The 25662-nt window shown below is 38.3% G+C and overlaps 1 protein-coding gene across 2 annotated transcripts in view; it reads right to left on the bottom strand.

Moving 5' to 3' along the window:
- Positions 1-1051: 1051 nt before the first annotated feature.
- Positions 1052-25662, bottom strand: part of LOC109061879 (nucleolar protein 4-like) — an 88990-nt gene continuing 64379 nt past the window's right edge. The window contains exons 7-12 of one of the 2 annotated variants that reach the window (XM_042712921.1): positions 6986-7344; positions 6048-6227; positions 5731-5919; positions 4857-4979; positions 4534-4738; positions 1052-3284 (exon numbers count right to left, since the gene is read on the bottom strand). In XM_042712921.1, the coding sequence (XP_042568855.1) occupies positions 3067-3284; positions 4534-4738; positions 4857-4979; positions 5731-5919; positions 6048-6227; positions 6986-7344 (1274 nt within the window). In that variant the 3' untranslated portion in view covers positions 1052-3066. The remainder of the gene's footprint in view (positions 3285-4533; positions 4739-4856; positions 4980-5730; positions 5920-6047; positions 6228-6985; positions 7345-25662) is intronic. The other variant, XM_042712922.1, reaches the window with a different exon arrangement.

The following is a 25662-nucleotide window of genomic DNA, read 5'->3' as shown; positions in this document are numbered from 1 at the left end:
GAGATGCTCTGATTATGGCTAAAATAGCCCTCACTCTCCCAGGACGCACTGCGCTGTACGAGCGCACACGGAACACAGAGCATGGAAACAAAACTGTGAACTAGTTACACCTTTTTCAAGATTGTCGTTTGCCTTGTTTTACAGTTTGTTTTTCAGTAGATGTCCTTGAGCGAACTGGAGAGAAGAAACACCTTACGAACAGATGAACGCTTTGCTGTTTTTGGCTTCACAGATGCGGTTACCAGTTACATCTCCATCGTATGTTTTTAGAAATCCATAGAAGAGCTCGGTAGCATGTGAGGTTGGTGTATCATCAGCAGCGTTTGACGGCAGTGGGACCCTTATCAGACCTCAACGAGAGAAAGACAGATGACCGAGACAGCAGCTAGAATCCTCTATTACCTGACCTCTCACAATCTGTGTCTACTGCGGACAACGTGGAAAAGAAAAGCAGGTGAGACAGAGAGACAAATAGAAATGGCAACAGCACAGAAAATGAGGAGAGAGGACATTTGATCATGAGGATGAAAAGTGGAGAAGATAGGCAATTTGATCATGTTGATTTTTTAGGTCAAAATGTGCATGTCAGAAACGTTAGGCTAAATTTAACACCAAAAATCAAAAGAATAAAATCAGAAATTGTATTTTGTGGAAGAGAGAATTATTGTTAGGACAATTCATTTTTTTTCAATAAACTTTTATTTTTATTTTTTATGATTTAAATCAAGCATATCAACCTCGATTCTCATTACCAAATGAAAAAATAAAAAGATTCTTCAAATTCTCTATTATATTATTTAATATACATAACTTATTCTGCTATACTGAAATTATAAAAATTTAAATATATTAGTGGTATTTGTAGTTCCTTTTAATTTTGTCAATTAAATAAAAATGTATTACAGTATATCTACTGTAATTTTGTACTGTAATATGTAAAAAAAAAGTTTAATAAATGAAATTACAAATTACAGAATTTCTAACGAACTTTACGAATTTTGTAATAATATTCCAATTACAAAAAAAAAAAAAATACAATGCAAAATACAATTTCTTATTTTATTTATTTTGGGGCTAAACTTATGTATGTAATAAAAAAAAACATTTAAATATTTAAAAATATTTTAAAGCATTTAAATATTTTTTAAATATTTACATATCTCCCCTTATTTCCAGAGTTAACACGCACAGTGACGAGAGGCCTCACGCTGTCAATTTTGCATATGTCTTCACATCTGTAGCAACATTCTAATCAACAACTCAATATCGAAGTACGAGGCTGGACTGTGAAGGCCAACCATAAATATATTACATTAAGAAATCATTACTTCTATATGTCCACTGTTGTGTTTTGAGCAGAGGTGTCAAAATTGCACACAAATATGTCTTAAGAGGGCAGTGTAGTCTCTGGTCACACTCGCTCATCATCATGGCTTTCAATCACAAGTAGGTCCCGGTCATGTGATTATGAATGTAATGATTCTGAAGGCTCCTCAGCGGGGGTCATGGTAGCCTCTCTGTATTAGTCTGGCCAGAAATGTGTTTGATTATCTTCTGCATTGCGATATTCTTTCTCCATCCCCCACTAGCAGTGCACCACGGAGCCACCGAGCTCCTCAATCACAGATTAGCACTGCCTCTGTGTGCAAATGGAGCAAATTACAGTGACATTACTGTCAGTCAATCCCTAAACAAATCTACCTCCCTAACTACACATTTTTAAACCTCTCCTGATAAATACTCAGTTCACTAAAGACCCTTTAGCGTGTCTGTTCGTGTCGTACGCGTGTTCGTGTATGTGTGCGCGCCAAGCTCTTGTGCCAAAGACAATTTGATCCCAGTTGATCTTGATATTTAAGCACACACCGCATTTTCAGAACAAATCAAACAAAAGCAAACACAAGCAGCCCTCAGTATTAAATCAAACACTCTTGACCAGAATGCAAAACGGCAGTTTTTTCCCTTTCTTTTGGATTTGGCTTCCCTTTCTGTCTTTTTTTGCCTTGTTTTTTTTTTTTTGCCTTTGAGGTGCTCTGGTTGTGTTTGGGAGGCTTGAGGTTTCAGGTCTGTGGCGTTAGGTTGGAGTCCATAGCAGCAGAGTGGATTAATGGCCATTAAGAAAAGTCAACAGATAAAAGACTAACAAGCTTCCATTCCACATCCTTCCTCTCTATCTCCGTCCAAAGCAGAATAATAAAGTGGAGGAGGAGAGAGGACGTACGGGAGAAATAGAAGGACACATAAGAGAAGAGGAGAACAGAAGGTGACCCGTACAAGTGGAAACAAAGAGAGTTGGCATCTGTGAGGCCCAAGTGTTTAAATGCATCAGTACGGGTCCATTCCCAAAACAAGTTCAGTGTATTTTTGCGATCAATACCTTGAAATGGATCCGAATATATACAACACATTTGGAGGGGGTGGAAAAGAAAATCTTCACTTCAATTACAGAAACAAATTTACTCCCACTCTCTGCCTTCGATGCCCAAATCACTGGACCGTGAAGTCAGGACGGACAGGTGATAATTTTCTTTTCCCACACACAGAGAGAGAGAGCAAGACAGACAGGCTGAGGTATTTCCAGGTGAGCTTCCACCTGCGTATCTATATGCATAAATTAATCATTCAGAGGTCAGAACGAATGGAAAAGTGCTTCAGGACACAGCGAGTGCTTATTTACAGCAAATACAAAGGTCTCTTAGTTTTCTTCTTGCTCTTTTTATCTTCTTTCTTTCCATTAAGCCTCCAAATCAAAAGTGTCTTCAATTAGTTAGTGCCGTCTGGAGGATTCCTCCTTTGAAGTAGCTAAAAACAAAGAAAATCAGAAATCGATGGCTCTCAGCGGGGAACGAATGGCGGTTAAACAGAAGGAGGCTGTGGAGAGGAGCAGTACGTGGAGGATGCACCGAACCGTCAGCTTCAAAGATTTATCTCCACGTTTGTCCTCTTCATCTTTAAGAGACAGATGTTTTTTCTTGGTGACTGGATGATGATCATGTGAGGGACACAGTCAGTTATGTGGTCCAGAGGGACAAGGGTATGTATGCAGTCAGAGAAAGCATTGAAGGTTCAGTTCTGTTGTAGTATGAGGTTCTCCAGCTCATCTGCCGATCGTAGCAGGAAGGCCGCAGACTCACGGTATCCCGCGATCAGCTGACGCACTGCCGCCACTTCTGTATGGCTGAGCTGAGCTGAAGCCCCGCCTCCTCCTCCGTTCCTGCCGAGACTGCTGGAGCTTGACGAGGACGAATTTGAGGCCAGAGACTTCATACTGAGATCAGTAGGTCCTGAACAGAGAGAATAAAAATATAATTACAGACATTAAAACAACTAAGAACACAGACACATTAGCTCTTAAGGGAGGATAAAAAACAAGATTGCTCCTTTAATCTATTCCAATTTAAAGTGCCACAGGAAATGAAATCAGTGTGAAATACTGACACACCCTTATGGGCTGAACACAATCATGACAGCATGACCAGCGTAGTCCAATCCTTCAAAAAAATGACTGTTCTAAACCGGTTCTTTGTTAGTGACTGAGAAACATTAAGTGTGAGCAGTGCTGCCTGATTCATCAACAAACGACCCTCAAGAGTCTGTCCTTTTAATTAATAATTCAAAAAAACTTTTCCACTAACTCTCTGACCCTCAAGAGTCTGTCCTTTTAATTAATAATTCAAAAAAACTTTTTTTATAAATAATTTAATTTTTTTTTTTTACAAATATCAGGTACATGAGAAGTTTTATTTTGTTTACTTAAGTTAATAATTCAAAAAAACTTTTCCACTAACTTTTTTATCAATTATGTAGCAGTTGTACTGCAAAGTTTGGGCCTGGTTGTTACATTTTAAAATTAATTTGTTTGTAATTTACCAAGTTAAAAGGTTTATTTTATTAATATTTGAAATATGTCCAAATTAATTAAATTGAATAAAATAGAATTGTGAAATCTTCATCAATACCCAGCGTCAGTAGCTCTGTCAAAAAACTAATTAGCTGTCTCTCTGACATTATTTTAAGGCAGTGGTTTTGATTTGAAGATCCCCACTGTCCAACACAATATTTAACAACCCCCTACATAATTAATTTATTAATGATAACACATTATTAATAGAAACTGGGAATGTAGTTACAATGTAGTAATTAAATTAATTAACCATATTTTGAGATTTTCAAGAACGGTATGATTTCAGTTTATATCTTGATTGTATGTTGTTGTTTTTTTTTTTAATATTAATTATATGAATGTTTTAGAATGTTAGAATGTTTTAATATATTAAAAAGAAATTACTATTAACTAATTATTAATAATAATAATGTAACTCATTGTAAGTCATCCTGCAGGCCCTTGGCCCTCAAGTGGCCCCCTAGTTGAGAACCACTGTTTAATGCATCATAGCCCTTCTATAATGTAAATTACTTAGTTTATGTCACATGTTAAGGCAACTTTGCCTGTATCCTATATCCTTTCACAGATTGTGTGAGTAAGCATCAAGTTCAAACTTCAGTTAGGATGCTGCCAGCTTCCTCTCTCACCGTTGGTCTGGGCGGTAGCTGTTGTCAGGGACACGGGGTGTTGCATGCTGGCACACAGTCCGCCGTAACCACGGTAACTGTAGTTGAGCCCTCCATTGATGTATAGCTGGTCCTGGGAGTAGGCCGAGGCAGCAAGGGAGTATGCAGAGTGGGTCAGCGAGACCGGCTCACGAGAGACAGCCTTTTCCAGAGATAATGGCTCATCCTGAGAGAGAAACAGTTATATCAGACTACCCTGGTTCTAAAATTAAGAGACAGACTGATATACCAATTCATCTCCAAGTTTCACATACACAAGCATACACTTATACATCGCTACTTACGTGTGCCTGGTAGACATCCATGCGCATTCTTTTGGCAGCTTTGCGTGATTCACTCTCACAGGCGGCTGCTAGAATGTTCTCAGCCATGGCTGAGGTCAGGTGGGGGGGCGTGGGTCGAGTCTGCTAGTACACACACACAGTACATTTAATATATGAACTATTATGTACTCATTTTAGAACACTTCATTTCTCAGCATGTCTTATTTTACATGTAAAATATGTTATAAAAGTTTAGGGTTTGTAAGATTTTTAATTGTATGCTCACCAAGGCCACATTTATTTGATACATTTCTTTGTAGGATTCTTCAACAAATTGAAAGTTCAAAAGAAAAGCACTTGAAACTGATTTTTTTTGTAAAATTACAAATGGCTTTACTGTCATTTTAAGTCAGTTTACTCTGTCCTTGCTAAATAATGAAAAATATTTCTAAAAAGTTATTTGAAAATAATTAGATTACATTTTGTCTTTTAGTACAGCAACATTAAAATCTGTTTTGAACTTAATTAAAAAAAAAAAATGTGTCTAATATGAAAAAATTAATGTGCATATTGAGGAATGCATTTACAAAACTAGTCTACATTAATTATGTAACTATTTCTGCTTTGTAGCAAAACTTCTTTTGGACAAATGAAATACTCTGAATTTCAACTTTACACTGTCATTTGCAATTACAGTAATTTTAATATTGGGCGTGGCCAATTAAATAAAAACTGCAACTCATGACTATTCATTTTTAATTTTTGCCTGGTGTTTGCTTCATCACAAAACAAAACTCTATTTCTCAGGCTCTGTAGTGTTGACCACCAGGGGGCAATATAAGTCATCTAACCGTTACAAAGAGCAGAAAGGGCAGCTCAATGTGGCAGCCTGTACCTCCATGCCATTCTTCTTCATACGACGGCAGGATTTGAGGTAGGTACGAATGCGTTTGCGAGCGCGTTCCTGGAACTCTGGGAACTGACGGCTGCAGGACTCAATAATGGCCTGGATCTTCTCTTTAGGCTGTTTAGAGATTGGCACCATACGGTCAAGGTTCTCATCCACAAAGAGACGCACAAACATCTAGAAAAAGAGAGAGAAATTAATTTCTCCAATTAAGTATGAGGTGTGAGTGTAAGCCATGCAAGACCACATGGTTATAGCTCTTTTCATGCAGTAGAACATCATGAGCTGAATGCCCTTTAACTCACATTAAAAGCCTTCAACCTCTCTGGATCCACTCCTTCTACATCATTGATCTTATCGCTATCGTCGTGGTCATCATGGTCATCGTCATCATCGTCAGCCACCTGAGACCGACCAACAGTCAGATCTTCAGGGCAGATCTCCATCTTTATTGAATCATAGCTGCCTGAACTGTATTGAGGAGACTGCAAAAACACACAAAGAAACCAAGGTAAGCCTTCTGTCTGCAAGAGCGTATTCACCAATCAGAAAAGACTTTCAAAGGAGGACATGGACTGAAAGATATATCTATATGAAAGATGATGTCTACCAATAAGGCCATTCATGGCTACCGATGGTGCTTCAAGTCTTCAAGGTCTAACAGTGTTATTCAGACATTCTTGGTACCAAGAGTCTTGGGCTGCATTTCAGATTGTGAATCCGTTTGTTTGAAAGATAGTTTTGGGCTTTTCTATTCACAAAGACAATTCAGTTAAAAAGGAGATGGGAAGCAACAGAGGCTGACCATGGAAAAGAGGAATGAAATGAAAGTTTCTATTCAGACTGGAGCCTTGCTTGGCATATTGTTCAAACCTCTCTGCATCTGTCTAAATGAAAAACACTCCTTGCCAAGCTAGCTAACTGCATAAATGAGGTTTGACTGAGCGCCTTTGCAACTGTTTGTTCAACTTGCATTGTATGCTCAAAATAAATGACAATCTGTTGTGTACAAGGGTGAAGGAAAAGTCCACAGGCGGTTCCAGTAGCACTGTTAGATTAGCAAATAAGGATGTTAAAAATTCAGGTACTTAATTTCCAAGTTGATACTAAATAATACAATTTTTTTTTTAAAAAGTAACGATGCCAGTGAAATTTTACTGCTGTTGGAATTGACTACTGGAATTTTTGTATTGTGACAACTGTAATTAGCATTCAGCATTTTTATGGTCCTAAATGAATATACCTTGCTATTATAGTCCCTGATATCTCGATCAAGGCGTAGCTCTGAGGATTTGGGGTATTTTCTGCGCAGCTCCTCTGCGTGCTCAGGGTTAAAGGTCGCCAGCATGACCGCAGCACTAGGCAGGGCCTGACTCAGTCTGTCGCTGAGGTTGACTGGTTGCTGGTCCTCTGAAGATGAGGAGGAGGAAGTCGTGCTGAAGTCGAGTGGTGCCACGTTACCATTTCCGTTTCCGTTAACCTCAGTGTACGAGCCCGATCTGGCTCTTGTCCCTGTACTTTCACTCACTCCGGCCGCACCTACTGAGGGAGGAGTCAGAGTGCAAGTCCCATTGCCACTTCCACTTTCAGAAGATGAATCATCTGAAAACATACACAACGGACAGCGAAAAATTAGTACTGTTCCATCAGCATATGGTAATTTCTAATGTTCACCAAAACATAAAGACAATTTCCCAAATAATTTTTCAATAATTTCCTAAACATTCCCCCATTATTGGTCAGTTAGCCGTAACATAGCTAACTGTAAACTGTCTGAAGAGGATACATTTGACTGTGTCTGCAAGTGTGTTGCTGTTTTATAAGGTGAGCCTTTTAAAACACATTGTTTATGTTGACTTCTTCCTGTCATGCTAACAATGTTAGCATGCTAATTTGCTACACTGGAAGCATTCACAACATCTCTGAGTGACAGCCGGTCTGGATCTATCTTTTAATATGTATTTCTTTTTATTACATGGTGTATCTGGTGTTCAGTATTGTCCAGTTCTAAGGGCTGGATGTATGGAAATTAATTTATGAAGAGATCTATACCACAGCAGGGCTAAACAGAGCACCACACACACACACACACTTTAGATAAATTTTAGGTTATTAGCCTGTGCTGAAAACACAGAACCCGGATATACAAGTGCAATACATTTTAGAATTTTGAGAAAATATACTATATCTCATGTGTTTTTTTCAATATATATGCATTATATCACCCTTGTGAAAAAGAAGTGTGCTTTATTGTATTCAATGTGCACCTGTAGTTTACTTCAAATAAAAGTATATTTTTTAAAACTGTGCTGGCAGATAATATAATATTAAGAAAATAAAAGACTACTTAAGTGTACTTAATAGAGTAAACTTTCACAAGGGGTCAACACGCTTAAAGATGCTTTTAAAAAGTGCATTTGTTATAAACTTTTTTCAATTGCTTGTCAATACATTTGGGCACTTGAACCTTATTTCAAAGACAATAGTAATTATGAAATTACATAAATATGTGCTTAAATCCTAACTAAGTGGGTCAGAAATAACTTTTAAGCTCAATTAACTGCATTTACTATAAATATAAGCTATAATACATTTTCATTTAATTGCAATTTACAAATAAGTAATAAAAAACATGATTGCCTGACCAAGAATCTTGCACATACAAACAGACACCTCAGCAAACTAATACAGCAAAGATGTAAAGCACTGTGCAAATAAAACAACAACAGCCAAAAAAAAAACAATAGTGTGTGTACAGTTGTAATGCCTACACACAGCTATAGGGGCAAACAACAGCGAGGGCAAAATTGGGGTCAGCGTACAGTGACAGCAGAAAAAAACAGACAGAGGGAAGAAAAAGAGAGAGGACAGGATGGATTGGATGTAGAAGAGAGGGCACAGGCCCGTTGAAGAAGGAGGGATGGAGATTGGATGAAAAGAGGGAGGGGGTGATGCAGAGTGAGTTAGGGGACGAGGGCAGTGGGAAGCAGGTCAGAGTCAGGGGCACTGAACATCAGTGGAGGAAGGGAGAGAAGGATGGGGGGATGGTGAAATTATCAGTGGAGGACACTGGATGAGAGGATGTGAGAGGGAGGAATATAAAAGCAAGCTGGGTGTTACGGAAAGGGAGAGGGGCAGAAAGAAAAAGGGATGGAAGAATAAGCCCAAGAGTGGGAGAGAGAGGCAGAAGAGACACTGAATGTGTGTAGGGGGTGAGAGTGGTGGAGACAGCCGCATATTTATTGGAGTATAAAGAGTATTCATGCAGGGAGAGGAAGGCCAGACTAATGCCTGCCAGCTCTGCTAAAAAGCTCTAAAGCGTTCGCACACACACTCTCACAGTTTTTCTTGCCATTCCCTCCTTCACTGGTCTTTCAGGAAAGGTGTTTGAATGACAGATGAGAGAGCGCCAAGTGTAATGTCCATAAAATGTGTGAGTGTGCACACAGGCGCTGCGGTGGATGTGTCTCTTATGCGCCGTGATGTGCTGAATACACTATTTGCTTGCATCTGCTCAGGAAACGGCTGCAGCAGTCATGCTTTTGAAGTGCAGCTACCAGACCACGGCTGCTGCTGCGTTTCTCTTGGGTATGTTTCACCCAGCTTGAAAATGGTTGGTGGTTACATTGGCTCCAATACACACTTATCAATGGCGAGTGAATTGAGATTTGAAATTATATGACATGTATTTTATATAAAGTCTCATATGATCTCATATAAAAATAAAGTAAAATTGTGAAATATTATTACAATTTAAAATGTAATTTAAGCTGAATTTTCAGCAGCCATTACTCCAGTCTTCAGTGTCACGTGATCTTTAGAAATCAATCTAATAATCTGATTTGATGTCGTTGTTTTTTTTTTCCGGATTCTTTTATGAATGGCAATTTCAAAAGAACAGCATTTATTTGAAATCTTTTATGAATGGCACATTACAAATGTGTACATGAAAACCATTAGATAACATTGCATGTACATGAAATGCATGTATTTTAATGCATCCTTGCTGAATAAAAGTATTTTTTTTAAAACTTACTGACCCCAGACTTATGAATGGTAGTTCATATGATGATAAATATGAATAATATTAATACCAAAAATGTTAATTATAATATTATGGCATTCTATTTATGCAAAGCATGGTCACATGCATATATGTTCTGATCATTCATAACATGAAAATAAGTTTAGTAATTTATGCAAACAATATATTAAATTAATCATTTTCTACAAAACCCCACCAAATTCTGACATTCATCAGTAGACAAGATGTTAAAAACCTTGGTGAATATAGGTTAAAAAAAATATTGTTCAAAATGAGAAAAAAAAAAAACAGTCAGCTGGCCAGGGTCACTTTGGAGCATTAGCTGTGGGCCGTGTCCACACAGAATGAATCTTTAAGATAACTGGACTGATGGGAGCTGCTTTATCATAGTAGTGTAGTGTTCAGACCATCTCAGACAAACATACACACAGACCCTTGTGCTTTAACAAGGACAGTGAAAGGGAGTTTGATAACCTCCTTCTCATGATATGAAACCCCGAAAGCAGGTGGCAGCTTCCTGAAGCTCTCCTTTCTTATTTGATGCAAATAATGACAGCCAATAAACCCTCTTAACCGCGTGACAAGCATGAAATATGATTATCCCTGGCTCATGTCACTCGACTGGCCCAGGTCCAGTTCACTCCTGCAGAGAGAGCTCCCCTTTTAATCATCCAGAGTAAAAGCTATACAGACAAGCTGACTGCGTCTGAACATCCTGGAGTTTTCTCCATGCATCCTGATTTTAGACTCAAATTCTACCCATCCTACAAATACAATCGTTAAGGTGAGGTCAAAGGCTTCTTTAGATTCTGCTGTATTTTGCGTTTGCTTTTTATTTTGTGTTTTAAATGTTTTTATTTTTTTTTTTGTTTTTAAATATATTTATACTTTTATTAATTGTTAAATATATTAAGAAAAAAACACAGTGTGTCGAGTGATTGTCGCTATGTTTATTCCTGTAATTACTCTAGCAGGTGTGTGTGTATGCATGTGACACACACAGACACGCAGAGGGGTGCAGGCACAACAGTCAATAGCACCGCTGTGCTTCCTGTCTCTGAATCTCAGTAACGACCAATCAGGCATAATGATCCAGCCTACACAGCAGGGCCTGTGAGGAGTCACCATAACACAAACATTTCATCAAGGGGTGCAGTCCTTGCGCTGATTGGCTGAGAGGATAGACTGTGTACTTTTTGACACCCCACACCCACACATACACATATGTACAAGGCATCTAAACAGGGTGGCAGCAAGCAGGAGGGAATGAGAGATGGTCGGCTCTTTTCTTGCACAGTAATTGACTGTTTTTTTAATTCATGCGGATGACCTCCAATTAGTGGGCTCCTCCGATAAGCCTGAACCAGTTAGTCAACTCCCCCCACTGCAGTCTAACAGGATCTTAATCACCGCACACCTACCACACACATTTCTTACAGATTCTCTCTCCTCGTCCCTCATTTCTTCAGACAAGAACCATGGGTAGCTTCAATGACAAATCACACACCTGTGCAACTTTTCAATAAATTTTATATATTTATATATATTTAGAGAGAGATAGAGAGAGAGAGTTTTAATAATTGATGAGCTTATATAAATACACTAATAAATACAATTAATAAGACAAACTTTTTTATATATAATATTTAGTTTACATATATTTTTTATATATCTAAAGTACAACTGATGTAAAGGAGGGAAATTCACCCCCTCTTCCAACCCCATTCCTCCATCACAACCTCTTTCTCTCACTTCTGCACAATAGAGACCCACCCTGTCTGCTTGTTCCACCCCTCCTCTCCTCCCGGCTCTTCTAAAAAAAAAAAAGGAGCTGGGATACTGGAAGTGAAAGAGAGAGAGCTGACAGTGTGGTCCAGCTGCTCTGAATGTCACAGTGATTCATTGGGGCATTTAGTGCACTGGGGACAGGACAACACTGGAGTGTGTGTTTAAGAGGGCAAGGGTCTAACAGGCACAAGGGCACTCACACAAACATGCTGATTGAAACCAGGCTTGCTGAGTTGCTGTCAGGTTTTGAGGATGGTCCACAGACAGTCAATCAATGCTTTACCCATGATTCCCCTGGGGTGTTGGGGCAGAGGGCAGGCGGGAAGAGCAGAGTGCTGCATCAGCCACCAGCTGCCAACAAACTCATTATAAAATACTTCCTTCAAATAGATGTACACAAAACCACAGACGTACATTAACCAATACTCTCCCACTTTAAGACATCCAGTTTTCATTTATACACATGCACTATGGCTATGTTCCAAAATTAAGTCAGCTGCCTACCAAGAAAGCATTGTAAGGCATCACAGGTGAAGGCAGAAGCAACAATGTAACACTAAATTGTAAGGTAGCATCATGTATAACCAGGGACATGCACTCACCCAATTGTTTCATGTTGTTTCATTTTTCAACAGATGTCTACAAAATAATCACTTCACAATTTTGTTATAATTACACTTACTGTGCCATGCACACACACACAGTTAGCTGTTAAGATCTATCAGCATACAACATTCTAATAGAATGGATAGTTATTAGATGAGGAGCCTGAGATCAAAATCATGAAGTTACTGTTTAAGGCAGGACACTTCATGTACTGTTCAATTTTGAGATTTTGGTCTATTTTGCTTCCATGTCTTCTTTTGCACTTACGGAAAGGAAATTTCCAAAATACACAGTAAGGTGTTTGTTTAAACCTACTACCCTCGTCTGTTTGCTTCTGTAGATTTCTTCGAAATTAACCAAACAAGCTATCTGCATATTTAAACATAACATTTAATTTCAAGGGAAAAGACTCTTGATGTAAGTCAGCAACTAATAAATGGAGAAGTTATGTGGTGATATGCTTATCCTTGATATGTTTATCCTATTCATCTGCAATGCCTTGTGTCAATTGTATGCAAATTAGCACATTTTAATTACATAATGCCTGATTTGCATATCAATGTGGCGATTCTGATAGCATTATTAATTATGACGTTTCTCCATTAAGTTAGCCTGTATGCCCATGATATATTGCCTTAGCTAAACTTTAGCTAACTTATTACATGGTAGCTCATGAGACATGGGTGTTAGCAAGACAAATGAACTATATTTGCCTTTTGTCTTTTGGATAATTAGCTGTAAATTCGAGGCACAGGTAGCTTACTCTATGGCTCATCACCACTCACCTCCACACCAAGACAAACACAACTGGAAAGGGAGGGAGCGCTCCACTTCTGCGGCTCTCTGCATGTCTGTGATGCGCATGTGCCGATCAATGTGTGCTACACTGCTGTGCTGTGTGCCCTAATCGAGTTGTGTGAAATGTTGACTATAAACACAACTACAATTCATTCAATTCTGGAAAATATATCAATAAAATTGTTCTAGTTAAAAATGTTTTTAAACTTGTTATTTGTTTGTGCTTGGTACAGAATGTGTGAGAATGTGAGTTATGGTTAAAGTTTGGTGCAGTCACAGTACAACTTCAAATTTTGCAGAGGTGGTCCATTATGAATAGTGTAGCGATACTTGAAGCACCGATTACTCAGAGGTCACTTCCAAATTAAGCAGCTTTATATCAGTTAACATGGTGAATTTCAAAGTTTATACGATATATTAAATTATGTAGGTTTTTCAGTTCTACATGGGCATTAGAAAAGCTGACTGGCCACTCAAAACAGCGAACTCAAGTCTCATTCTTATTAATTCAAAGAAAAATACACTTCTCTACACTGTTTGTTAATTAAAATCAACCATATATCAAACTTTACTTGGCCTAAACAGTGATCCTTCTCAGGATTATGCACAAACATTTTAATCAGTATGATTTAATCTACAACAGAGATTTCTTATTTTACAGGAGCCAGTATAAATCAATGTTTTCATTGTAGAACAGAGAACACTGATTTAAATAAACGCTACTGATAAAGCATGGCATTAATTAAGGGAATTGTTTCTTTAATGCAGCAATGGGCCAATAAATTAAATGACAAATCTCATGTACGCAGCATAGCCTGTAGCTCCTGCAGTGTGTGTAGGGGTCAGCGGACCACACAAAAATCCAGTTCACCATTCAATCAGCTCAAATCTACAACATCAGAACAACTAAAGCATGAATCGCAGAGCTAAAAATACTACTTAACCATGTGGGTCTTCACACATGCACACACATACACGTGCACGCATGAGCATGCCAAAACTCACACCATGCAAACACTTACACATGCTTCAACATACATGGTAAAATGCACAGGCTCAAACACAGAAAATGTAAAACCATGTGTTTTTTTTTTTTTCACATGTTAAAAAAAAGTATTTAAAAAAAGCATAAAGATCCAATGCAACGATGTCCAGGCATTTAAGTGTCACTGTAATTTTAACAAATCAAAATGCATTCACAAACAAATACACAAATGTCTCACTCAATGGTCAATTTATGAGACCATGAGACTACACATGGCGTGACTTGGATTCCAGTTGCCACAAACAAATAATACACCGTTTCATTCACACACACACACACACACACACACACACACACACACACACACACACACACACACACACACACACACACACACACACACACACACACACACACACTCAGACAAAAAGAACAGAGCTCTTTACACCCGCACATGCTTAAGCATTTATATATTCAGGCATAAGAATGTTTTTCCAAATAATATACTGAATGTGCATGCATATGCATACCAGCATACCAGCATATAAGAAAGAAGTGCAATAAAGAGTGTATATATTATGGATGCTACAGTTATATGACCACAGTCTGGAGGCTAAAACTCAAAATACAACTTTCTGGTCAAGTAAAACCACTCTAGAGTTCATACTGTTCAGGCACTTGTTCTTTTCCAAAGAGCTGGATTTAACTGAGCATAAACAGTTTGGGTATATCACATTTCTTACATTATTTATCACTTAAAAAGCAGAAAGAAGGAATTGAGTAACAAAAGATGCACATTAGGTGTGTTGTTGGTGTATAATCTATATATTTGATCTATTATTTAGTACAGAGAATGTTTGGAATGTTTTTATGAGCCTATCGCCTCCTAAAACGGCTAAATTGGAACATTCTGCCAAGCTTTAGAGTTGTGCTTCATTAACAGTACACAAAACTAAATAGAACAGACAAGTCACAATTACAACTTAGTCATGACCAATAAAAACTGATTGTCAAATATATTATTATATCCACAACGTCACTTAAAATGTTACTTTTTTTTAAGTAAAAAGTATTAATTTGAAAGTTTAAATGAAAATGGTCATCATTTACTCACCCTCATGTCATTTCAAACCTGTATGACTTTGAAGAAGGTTTCAGCTGTTTTTTGTCAATATAATGAAACTCGGTGGAATCCAAATTACCACTGGACCCCACTGACATTCACTCTATGGGGGGAAAAACTATTTTAGAACAACATGATGGTGTATAAATGATGGCAGAATTTTAATTTTTGTGTCAATTTTTTCCTTAAATTAACATTGCCTAAACTTGGAAACTCAGGCTATACGTTGTAGTGCAGCTTTGTACTACAATGTCTGTAGTATTTGTTACTATGTTGGTAGTATTTGTAAATGAACAATGTGTACTCTTTTTTCATGTTGCCTGCACCCAGATAGCCCATTTATCAGCATATGTCTGCAAGATGATGAAAAATGCTGTTTTTATGTAGCTGTCATGTAGCATCAATTTAAAATAAAAATTTGCCTTTCTACTGAATAGACAGTGAACTTTTATTACCCTATTTTGCCAGCAGTCAATTAACCATTTAAGAATCATAATGGTGACATTGTGTTGCCATTAATCTTGTATATACAATCATTGCAACATGACTCGTATAACAGTATGAGAACCTGAGAGAAACAGTCAGACAGATTATACAGCACCTTTTCACTTATCACATATAAGGTGGGTTTGAACTGGCCGTGTTTTTTTTTTTTTTACATATCTTCTGTCAGCTAGTTTTTTTTTTTTTCAAGCCTCAGCGGATCTGACCTGAGCACAAGCAGTAACAGATGCTAATTCCTTCACTTCTACTTCCCCAGCCGCCCTGCAGGGAGTGTGTGCGCAGACTCGTATGTGTGTCAGACTCCCCTCTGTGGGATTACAATGGATTATCCTGCTAAGACGCGACACGAGCTGCTCCCCATGCCTGCACAAGGCCTGGCATTGCCATAGCAACAAACCCCCCCACTGAAACCCCCAGCGTTGCAGCAGTGACAGCTGTCCCCTACCCAAAAGGTATGGTGCGAGGAATGGGTCAGCAGAGAGCAAGAGGAAGAAGGGAGGATTTGAAATGGGTGGGAATGTGCAAAGACACCGAATGAAAATGCTGAGAGGGAGAGAGACAGACAGATGGAGGTAAAAGCAAATCTGCACTGGAATGACAGAAGGTGGAAGAAAGAAAGAGAGAGAGGTTTATCTTATTGGGTTTGTACTTTACTGTCTTGGTACTCCAGACACCTGGGAAGAGCAGCGTCCCTGCGCTAGACTCAGCATGTGCTCAGAAAACATTCACACATGATGGACTTCTCAAATCCTGTGGGCTTTATGAAACGGAAACCTAAAGGTATCCTTCACCAAAAATGAAACCAAAAAAATTCTGTCATCATTCACTGTCCCTGATTTCACAACAAATCTGCATGACTTTCGTTTTTCTGTGGAGCATAAAGAAATTTGGTTGTTTTTTCTGTTGTACACTTTGGCTGCTATCCAGTGCTTTGTGATTGCCCGAATGCCTCAAACGCGTGACGGAAATGTTACGCCCCTAAACATATTGTGATGCCCTGTCCAGCCGGAGCGATGAGACATAAACATAAAACCCATTATAAACATGATTTCTAGTCATTGCCTCTTTTGGAAAGCCAAACAAAGTAGTTTTGCTTTCTCAACGAAACAGCATCACACATCGTGGCCTTGTGTGCAAATCTTGTATGCAAATCTTCCCACATAGTGATGTAGAGATGTGGGGGTGTGTTAGAACGAGCCGTTTCGGGGGGGGAGTGGTTGATTGTTAACTTTTATAAAGAATATCTCTTTGGATTTGAGACTTTTGTCTTTGCAACTTTAGAGATCTTCTTTATGCACCAAGAGCTTGTAACACTCCAAAGAGAAAGGAAAAATTGAAATCGCATCATGTGACCCCTTTAATGACAACTATAACAATCAATTCATTAAAAAAATTATCAGAATCAAACCTCAGCAGACCTCCAGCGGGCCTCAATAAGTCATAACATTACATTACCATAATCTTAATTGATTTGCTACAAAAACACTACAAATTAAGATGTACAACATTAAACTGACATTACATGTTAGTTTATTAATTTTTATAACAAAAGAAGTACCAGAGGTTCATACTATAGGCCAGATGTAAGATATACAGATATAAGCACCTTTGAATATTGTCCTGGAGAAAGGAAGGCTTTGAAGTCAAAAAAGGTTGAGATCCATTGGTATAAATCAGTTTTATAATTCTATCATGTTGTTGTCTTGTGAAAGAGTTTGACAATCACAGTCTCCACTCTTTTTAAATATACTGAAAAGAATGGCCAGTATATTCTTCTGAAAAACACCTTGTGTGTTTCACTGAAGAAAAACAGTCATACAGGTTTGGAAAAACATGAGGGTTTTTAGTTGAGCTATTTATTTAAGAACATGCACAGCTACATGAGGAATAAAGGATTTGATTTGAAGAAGTTTAACTATTCCCCTCACACACTCAGTGTGTAAATCCTAATGGCACAGCTGATGAGAGACAGTAATCAGGTAGATTTTATGGGCCCAGCTGAAATTCCCCAGTTTGGGCTCCAAACTGAGCAGAGATAATTAGAGAGGGGCTCAAAACCCCCTTTCACATTTAATAAAGAAAAGTAATTTCTTAATCTTTGCTTCCCTCCCACTTCCTCTCCTCCTTGTCTCTCTCCTAGGACTGCTGGTGCTTCTATCAAACAGAGAGTTTTCTGGGTTGTTATAAGTGGGCTGTTCTGTTTATCTGTAATACCTCAACACAGCAGACACAAGAGCCCAGACACACTACACACAGGATGGAATACAGTCCATCAGTAAAGTTTATGTTGTGGTTACTGTGTGTGTGTGTGCACTATTACCAGTTATTCTAACTAAAAAGTTAAGGTTTGTTTTTCCTACTACATCTTTTATGAAAATCTTGAAAACTATGAAAAACATAGTTGCAAAAATACCATCAGACTATTTTATGCAAGAATTCGTCATATAATAGTTTTATGAACTATTCACACTTCTTTTGTACTTTACGAACCATTTTTTGAACAATCTTTTGTTTTATAAATGCACAATTTATGGAAAAATGGTTTTGCAAATAATTTCTGAAGAAATTCAATTATAATGTTTCTTTTCACTTTTACTATGATAAAATATTAACACAAAATGATGTGATTATTTCTTATTTTCTGTAGCTCAACTGGTAGACCACAGCATTAGCAACACCAAGGTCATAGACTCAATTCCCAGGATACACACACATCATTAAATTGTGCTGAATGTACTGTAAAGCCCAAAGTATACTTCAGTTTTGATGAAAGTATACTCTATTTGATAGCATGCACAAACCCAAGGGCTTGACACATGCGCACTAGAATGTTTCATTCTTGTTCAATGTCTGTTTCCCTCCAGAAGTTATGACAGATAAAATGCCTTTGTATTTGTTCAAACTAGTTATGAGTACAGTATCTCAACCATTTCACAAAGGCTCATCAACATGGACATCATTATGTGGCTATTTTTTTCAACTGTGCAGGACAGTGTCAATCTATTTAGTGCAAAACAAATTCAAGGCATATTTTTTGTCCTTACCATTTTTTTATCATATTGTCTTAACTGGACCTTCTGTGTCCAGTGTTAAGTGCAATGCCCACATCGCAAAATCCAATTAACAACCGTGAACCAAGAACCAATCAAGAACCAATCAAGAACCAAGTCCCCACCCTACCTTTTTTTTTTGGGGGGGGGGGGGGGTAATCCATTATAGTCAGATGTATGTCACAATATGGAAATCTGTTGCTACTTCCATTTCATTGTGACTTTAAAATATTCATGCCTTTACAAGTCGCAAGTGCTACAGAAAAATGACCCTGCGGTCTGAGCGGCCGGTCAAAGCTGCATTATAAATGAGAGGAGGTCAGGCTAGAGGTACAGTAGAGCTGCGGTCAGCTGTGATGCTGAATCTGAGCAGCAGTTCAGCTGGTAATAGGATGTGAGTAGACAGGCCTGTGAAAGACCTGCTCGGCCTTTTCATCTGCCTTTCACTCAATTCCCTAAGAAAAAGACAGGGAAGGGGGAAGGGACAGAGATAGAGAAAAGGAGAAATGGAATGAGAAATAAAGACAGAGAGTGCCCGAGGCAGTGACTTTCTCTCTGTCACAGTTTGTTCCCCTCATTCCCATCTTTCTTGAGTGCCATATTGGTAAGATGAGAGCAAGAGATGGGATGAACGAGATATGGAGGTGTGGAGTAGAGAGACAGCTAACTGAAAAGTGTCAGAGTATGTTGCTTTTGTGTGTGCACCCATTTTTCTGCTCTGAATAGTTATGACTGTGCTGAGGGCAGAAACAAATAGAGCATTTAGCGTAGAATGGAGGAAAGTGGAGGAGATGGAGAGAGGGGGATGGAGGAAAGGACAGAGGGGGGAGAAGAGGGTCTGTCATGAGATTTGAAGGAATGAAAAAATTACACGCCATGAAGAACCATTCCTCCCTTGTTCAGCTCAGTACAGTGTACCTCTGTAGCCTTGTTAATAGTAGTCAAAGTGTGCATGCGCGCACACACACGCACACACGCACACACGCACACACACACACACACACACACACACACACACACAAACACAAACAGAACAACAGACAGTGTCTTGTGCCAGAACCAACCCACTGTTTGTCTGTTCTGTTGTCAGTCCTCCAAAGCTCCATGTGGATCTCAGTCTGTTCCTTGCGGCACGCATGGACTGTCAGGCGACGCTAAAAATGTAATAGTTTCAATGGCTGTTATAAGCATGACACTGGAACTGAGGAAGTTTGATGCAGGACTTAAAGGGATAGTTCAACCAGAAATTAAATTTCTGTCATAACTTACTCACCCCCATGTCATTCCAAACCCATAAGACTTTGGTTCTTTTTAATGTAACCTGAGAGATTTCTGTTCAGGTAACCAAAATTTAGATAATCCAAAAGGGCATCTTAAAAGTCATAAGGCATCTTAAAACAAACCATGTGAATCAAGTGGTTTAATCCAAGTCTTGTTAAGGGATTCAATCAATATATATGATGAACATGAATTTAGGCTTTTATACAAAAATTAACACACACAGATATATATACAGTATAGAGTGCATCACATATGGCAACCATGAAAGTTTGTGTGTGTCACATGTGCGTTGAACACTAGAACAAACCTTGATTCTTGAGCATCATGCATGTATGTTTGAGCTTCTGTGTATACCATTTGTGATGTGTGTAGTTATGAATGAGATTTTGCACTCATCTAAGAAAATGTACCTTTACTCTTCAGGAGTCACTACTGGATTACTGAGCGAAAATAAAAATGTTGACAGTGTCATGAACAATGCCTGAATTTAAAAAAATTAATGACTTCTGTGATTGCATGTATATTACATGAAATGCATAGGATTAAGCTAAGTTAGTGTGCTGTGCAATGTTAACAGTATATTAAGCTATTGCACTGAGCAGTTTGTTTGCACATTGGAATTTAGTTTTTTTTAACATAAAAATGTTAAATTTAAAACTTTAAGTTACTAAAGTAGCAACAGATCTTCTCTTTGGAATTGTGACACATTTTGAAAAAGTTAGGTTAGGATAAAAAAAAAATATTTATTTACTATCATTTCATATAGTTTTGTAATACCCTTTTAATTACCCACAATTCTTTGCAGCTCTGCAATGTGCAAGTGTTCCTCTATTTTAGACATACACAACAGAGAGCAGATGCACAACAGGTTGAGCAGCTTACTTCACACAGTCACACTTCATAACAAACAAATATTGTACAGCAGAGACAGTAGAAGTTTAGCAAGAAAATAAGGTGTTGCTAACCTCTACTTGGTCTCTCTCTCACTTGTCACACACATGCTCATTTGCTGTAGTGCTACTCAAAACAAGCAATGATTTCCAATACTAAACGTGGGTCGAATTTGCTCTGAAATAGTTTTTGATGGGAAGCCCTATACTGTACATATTAACACACCGACAAGCTTAACCTACAAATATACACAAGCACGTTCACCAACTCAAGTTGAGCTGACACAATAGGAGCTCTGCGGACCATCCGCACTTTCCGTTTGTCTCTGAATGCAGGTGCGTGTCCTGGCACTGGGCCAAAATGAAGAGGACAAATGGACTGAGAAAGAGCAGATGACATGTGGGCATAAGAGACGAGAGGGAAGGGATACGCAGGAAGCGGAGGGTAAGGAAAGAAAGAGATGGGGGTATTTAGCAATGCACCATTCTGAGAGGAAGAGAGGGTGCTGGAAGAGGGGTGGGGGGAGGGTACGAGGAACATTTGCAGTGTTAAAGGAACCATCTTCCTCCTGCAGTGGTCTTAGGAGGAATACTGGGAGTACCGGAGGAGAGAAAGAAAAGGAAGATACTGGTGTCCATATGGTGTCATTTATGTCCCCATCAATTTCTACCAAATCCCAAAATAAAACGCTTACAAATTTATTATTATATCATTTAATAAATAATAGAATAAGCATAAATATAATTCTTAAACTGTCATATATTACACACATTTACTGTACATACATATATATATATATATACAGACCTGCATATTTATATTTCATGTTATAGAATTAGATTTAAATTGCATATATTCAGAGATAGATTATATATAGATAAAAGATTATATATATATATATATATATGTGTGTGTGTGTGTGTGTGTGCCGTGCACACTTTGACTACTATTAACAAGGCTACAGAGGTACACTGTACTGAGCTGAACAAGGGAGGAATGGTTCTTCATGGCGTGTAATTTTTTCATTCCTTCAAATCTCAGTTGCGTGTGTGTGTACACATAAAAAATTATATTTGCTAACAAAACTGCTAATTTCTGCTAATAACTGACAGCAAGAATGTTAATGTGTTTGGTCTGCACAGTTTTGTCATTCGTGTGGAAATGTATTGGTTTAAAATGCTAAACAGCAGTTTATTGGAATCCTACTCCGACCCTGGCTGTCTCCGAACAGATGCTACTGCAAGAGTGTGTCTCTTTAAACGTACAGTAAAGTGTCATCTCTGACTGTAGCTTACAAAAATTAAAAATTTAATTACACAGTGGGATGTAGTGGGAGTTTGGCCGCGGGCAGTGAGTCCTCATTTAAGATGGGCAGTCACATGCCTGTCAAACATATTTACCCCCCCCCCCCCCTCCACGTTCCAGCAGAGAGGATTACAGAGAGATGGCAGAGAGCCCGCTGAGAGACGTTTCTACTGTAGATCAGCCACTGATAATCCTAAATTCAGTCATCTTCTCTTCAACTAACAATGCAGAATCAACCGTGAATCGCGGATCCTAAGACACACGCACAGGCATATTAGTGATGAAGGTTGATTGCGAGTATGTGAGGGTCAGGTTTCCTGTGGTTTATGCTTCTTAAGTGTGTGACTCAGCAGTCTATTCAGAGATACCCCCCCCCATCTGTCCTCTTTCATATTCTCCTGTTCTTCTTGTTCTCTTCCTCTCTACATACACTGGAGGACTGGAAGAGTCCATTAGCATCTTAAGATGTCTGTAACAGATTCATGTTACTGTGTTGTCCACTCAATCGTCATTTATGTGCACCTAAACATCATCCGGTTTACATGTAACAAGACAGCAGATGAGAAATTGATCAAGCTATAACTAAACCATACGACAGGACAAACAAAACCTTAACTGTAGCAATGTTAGTCTCATACAGACATGTGTGTCAAACATACGTTGAAAGTTAGGGCTCATTAAACTGATTATACAGTAAGTGACAGAAAAGGCTTTTGTTACAAAAGAATTCTATTTCAAATACATGCTTTTCTTTTAAACTTAAAAAAAAAAAACTGGTTTCCACAAAATTATTTAGCAACACCTATGTTTTCAACATTGATAAAAAGAAATGTTTCTTAAGCAGCAAATCAGCATATTAGAATGATTTCTGAAGGATCATGTGACTGAAGACTGGAGTAATGATGCTGGAAAAAAAAAAAAAAAAAAAAAACTATTTTTGTAATCTATTTTATCTAAGAACTTTTTTAATGTTATGATTAAGGGGTGGGTACAGAACATCTTTTTCTTTTTTTTAATAAAGCTGATCTGCATAACCAAGAAACCAAGCTGGTGCAGCTTAGTAAAGTATCAGTTTCCTCCAACAAATCCATTAACTGTAAAGGTCCCTGCACACTGAGTCTGAATTTTTCGTATGTGTTTTTTCGTAATTGAAATCCTTAAAAATTTGTCACGCACAGAAACCTTACACACTGAGACTGATGTGTATTAATTAATCCACAAAAAAATTGCAAAACAGCACTAAATGAAGTCTTCAAGCAGTGAGGATAATTTTGTTGTCCTTTCGCTTCTTAAAAAAAGAAAAAGAAAAGAAAATATTGGGTCCATCCAATCCTGAGATATAGAGAGGACGGAGAGGTCCCCCTCAGGAGCAGCGGGATTATCCCGGGCAATTCAAAGTTTACTTCAGGATGTCAGTGGTTCAGTTCGATGCTTTTGCTAGCGATACTAAAGCCACATATTAAAAAGAAGACCACCAATTTCTGTGAACTCGGTGTGCAAGGATCTAGATACAGTGCTTTGTGCAGCGTGATAAACTGGATTTTGACGTTCGCTTGTACGGTGGCTCTGAACTTTCAAAACACCTCTCAAAAGGGAGTGTATAAACGTGATTGACATAATGTGAGGTCGTATTTAATTTTTAACGTGTAAAAAACTTCGGACAAAAATTTCGGACTCAGTGTGCAATGACCATAACTGTTATCTTGTTTAAAGATCAAAAAATCCAGTTGCTAGAATTGTATGTTGGTCACTTGTAAACAAAACTTTTTTCCCAGCTAAGAAGCTGTAAAACCAATGATTTTTTCTAGTCTTTTTCACTAGCTTTTGCCCTGTTATTAAGCATAATACACATGAGGTGGCCCTTGAGCAGTCCATGTAAGGCTGAAAGTATGGCAGCACTAAAAAAAAGCGAGCAGCTTGGTATGAGCAGTAGACTGGCATTTTCTGAGCTGTAATAATGGCCTTGATCTGTCAGCACCTGGAGAGTATTCTTGCCTTTTCTGTTAATGTGTGCTCCATGGGCCAAACATTCCTCTGTCTGAGAGCTGTGTAATCTTGACTAAACCCATCTTAAGTTCACCGACACCGGCCCACATATTTGAGGAAGTTAGGGAGTCTTGAACAAGTCCAACTTAATCAAAACAGGTGCCAGACATGGACCTTGACACAGAGTGTAGGTGAGAGACTAACTAGAATTAAATCAATCTAAAGTACAATAACGTAGTCAAAGCATAAGCTGTCTGATGCTCCCTGTTAAAATACTGACATATCGGTGAACCATTTCCATATGTGGTAGTGCCCGTGCTTTCCCAGCAAGGTTCTGGAGAACTGGAGCACATAGCCTTGACCAATAGTTGAGACAACCTACTGGACCAGCACTCTAGAGCAGGGTTTCCCAATTGAGGGTTCGTGAGGGAACTGCAGGGGTTGGATGAAAAGCTAATAATTAAGTCTAACATGAAAAAAAAAAAGTTTGGAAATCCCTGCCTTAGAGGAACACAAGCCCATGCCACGTAGAACCTGAACTTCACAGGAAATGATTGTTTAGTGAGGCTTGCAATTACCACCAGGTCTGAAACAGATGTGAAGAAATCTGTATGGCTGTTGTTAATGACATGACTGCATCAGTGAGACAGATCCAGCTGTGCTGAGATGTTCGTTTGAGAGCAAGTGGTTCCTGCAGTGAGACACGATTCTGTTCTATTCCATCAGCGGGTTAAAGACATGAGTGGTCTTATTATGATATCTCACTTCACTATGTAATCCCAGGATTACTACAGACCGTGTGAATCCAGCAACATGATGATAATGTGACTCAATCCTCACACCACGCCATCAATCCTGCCAACCCGAGACACATCCCACAGCTTTACAACCAGGCCTGCAATTGATCTGGCAGCCATTTTATTGGATGCTATGACCTCTACATATGTGTACTGAAAAAATGAAGCGTCACTAAATCAATAATTTGCAACAGGGACATTTCTAGCCTTTCATCTGCATGTTATCTTTTATGATACTGCAATGGATATAAATTGTATTTACACAATGAAAAGCTGCTTCAAGTGAACTGTTCAAATAAACAAAACTGACTCATAAAACAAATTCAGGCCTTTTTGCAAACATGTTTCAGGTCTGATTCCAAACAGGTGACAGAAAACACACATGCATGTTTTTTAATAGCTCCAGGTTTCATCATCATCATCATCATCATCATCAAAATAAAATTTTACACACTAAATAAATATTGTAATACAACTTCACTGTAAAATAAAAATTGAGTACTTAATAAATTTTTTTAAAATGGATATACTAATATTTATGTCTTAATTTTGAGGGGCGTGTCGCATTGAAGACTTGGAAGTAAACGCCTACTGCTGTGATTGGATAACAGTTTTGCATAGTAAACAAACTTTCTGTGTGTCTGTTTGACAAACTGCGTCCTTCATAGTTTGAGCCTTCTGTGACTTTGGTTAGACACGAACACAAAATCAGGACATATCAAGCGAACTCGAACAAAGTAATAGTGACACATAGTACAAAT

Source organism: Cyprinus carpio, chromosome A23, assembly GCF_018340385.1.
Source record: "Cyprinus carpio isolate SPL01 chromosome A23, ASM1834038v1, whole genome shotgun sequence".
Taxonomy (NCBI): Eukaryota; Metazoa; Chordata; class Actinopteri; order Cypriniformes; family Cyprinidae; genus Cyprinus; species Cyprinus carpio.
This window is presented reverse-complemented; position numbering and strand designations above follow the sequence as displayed.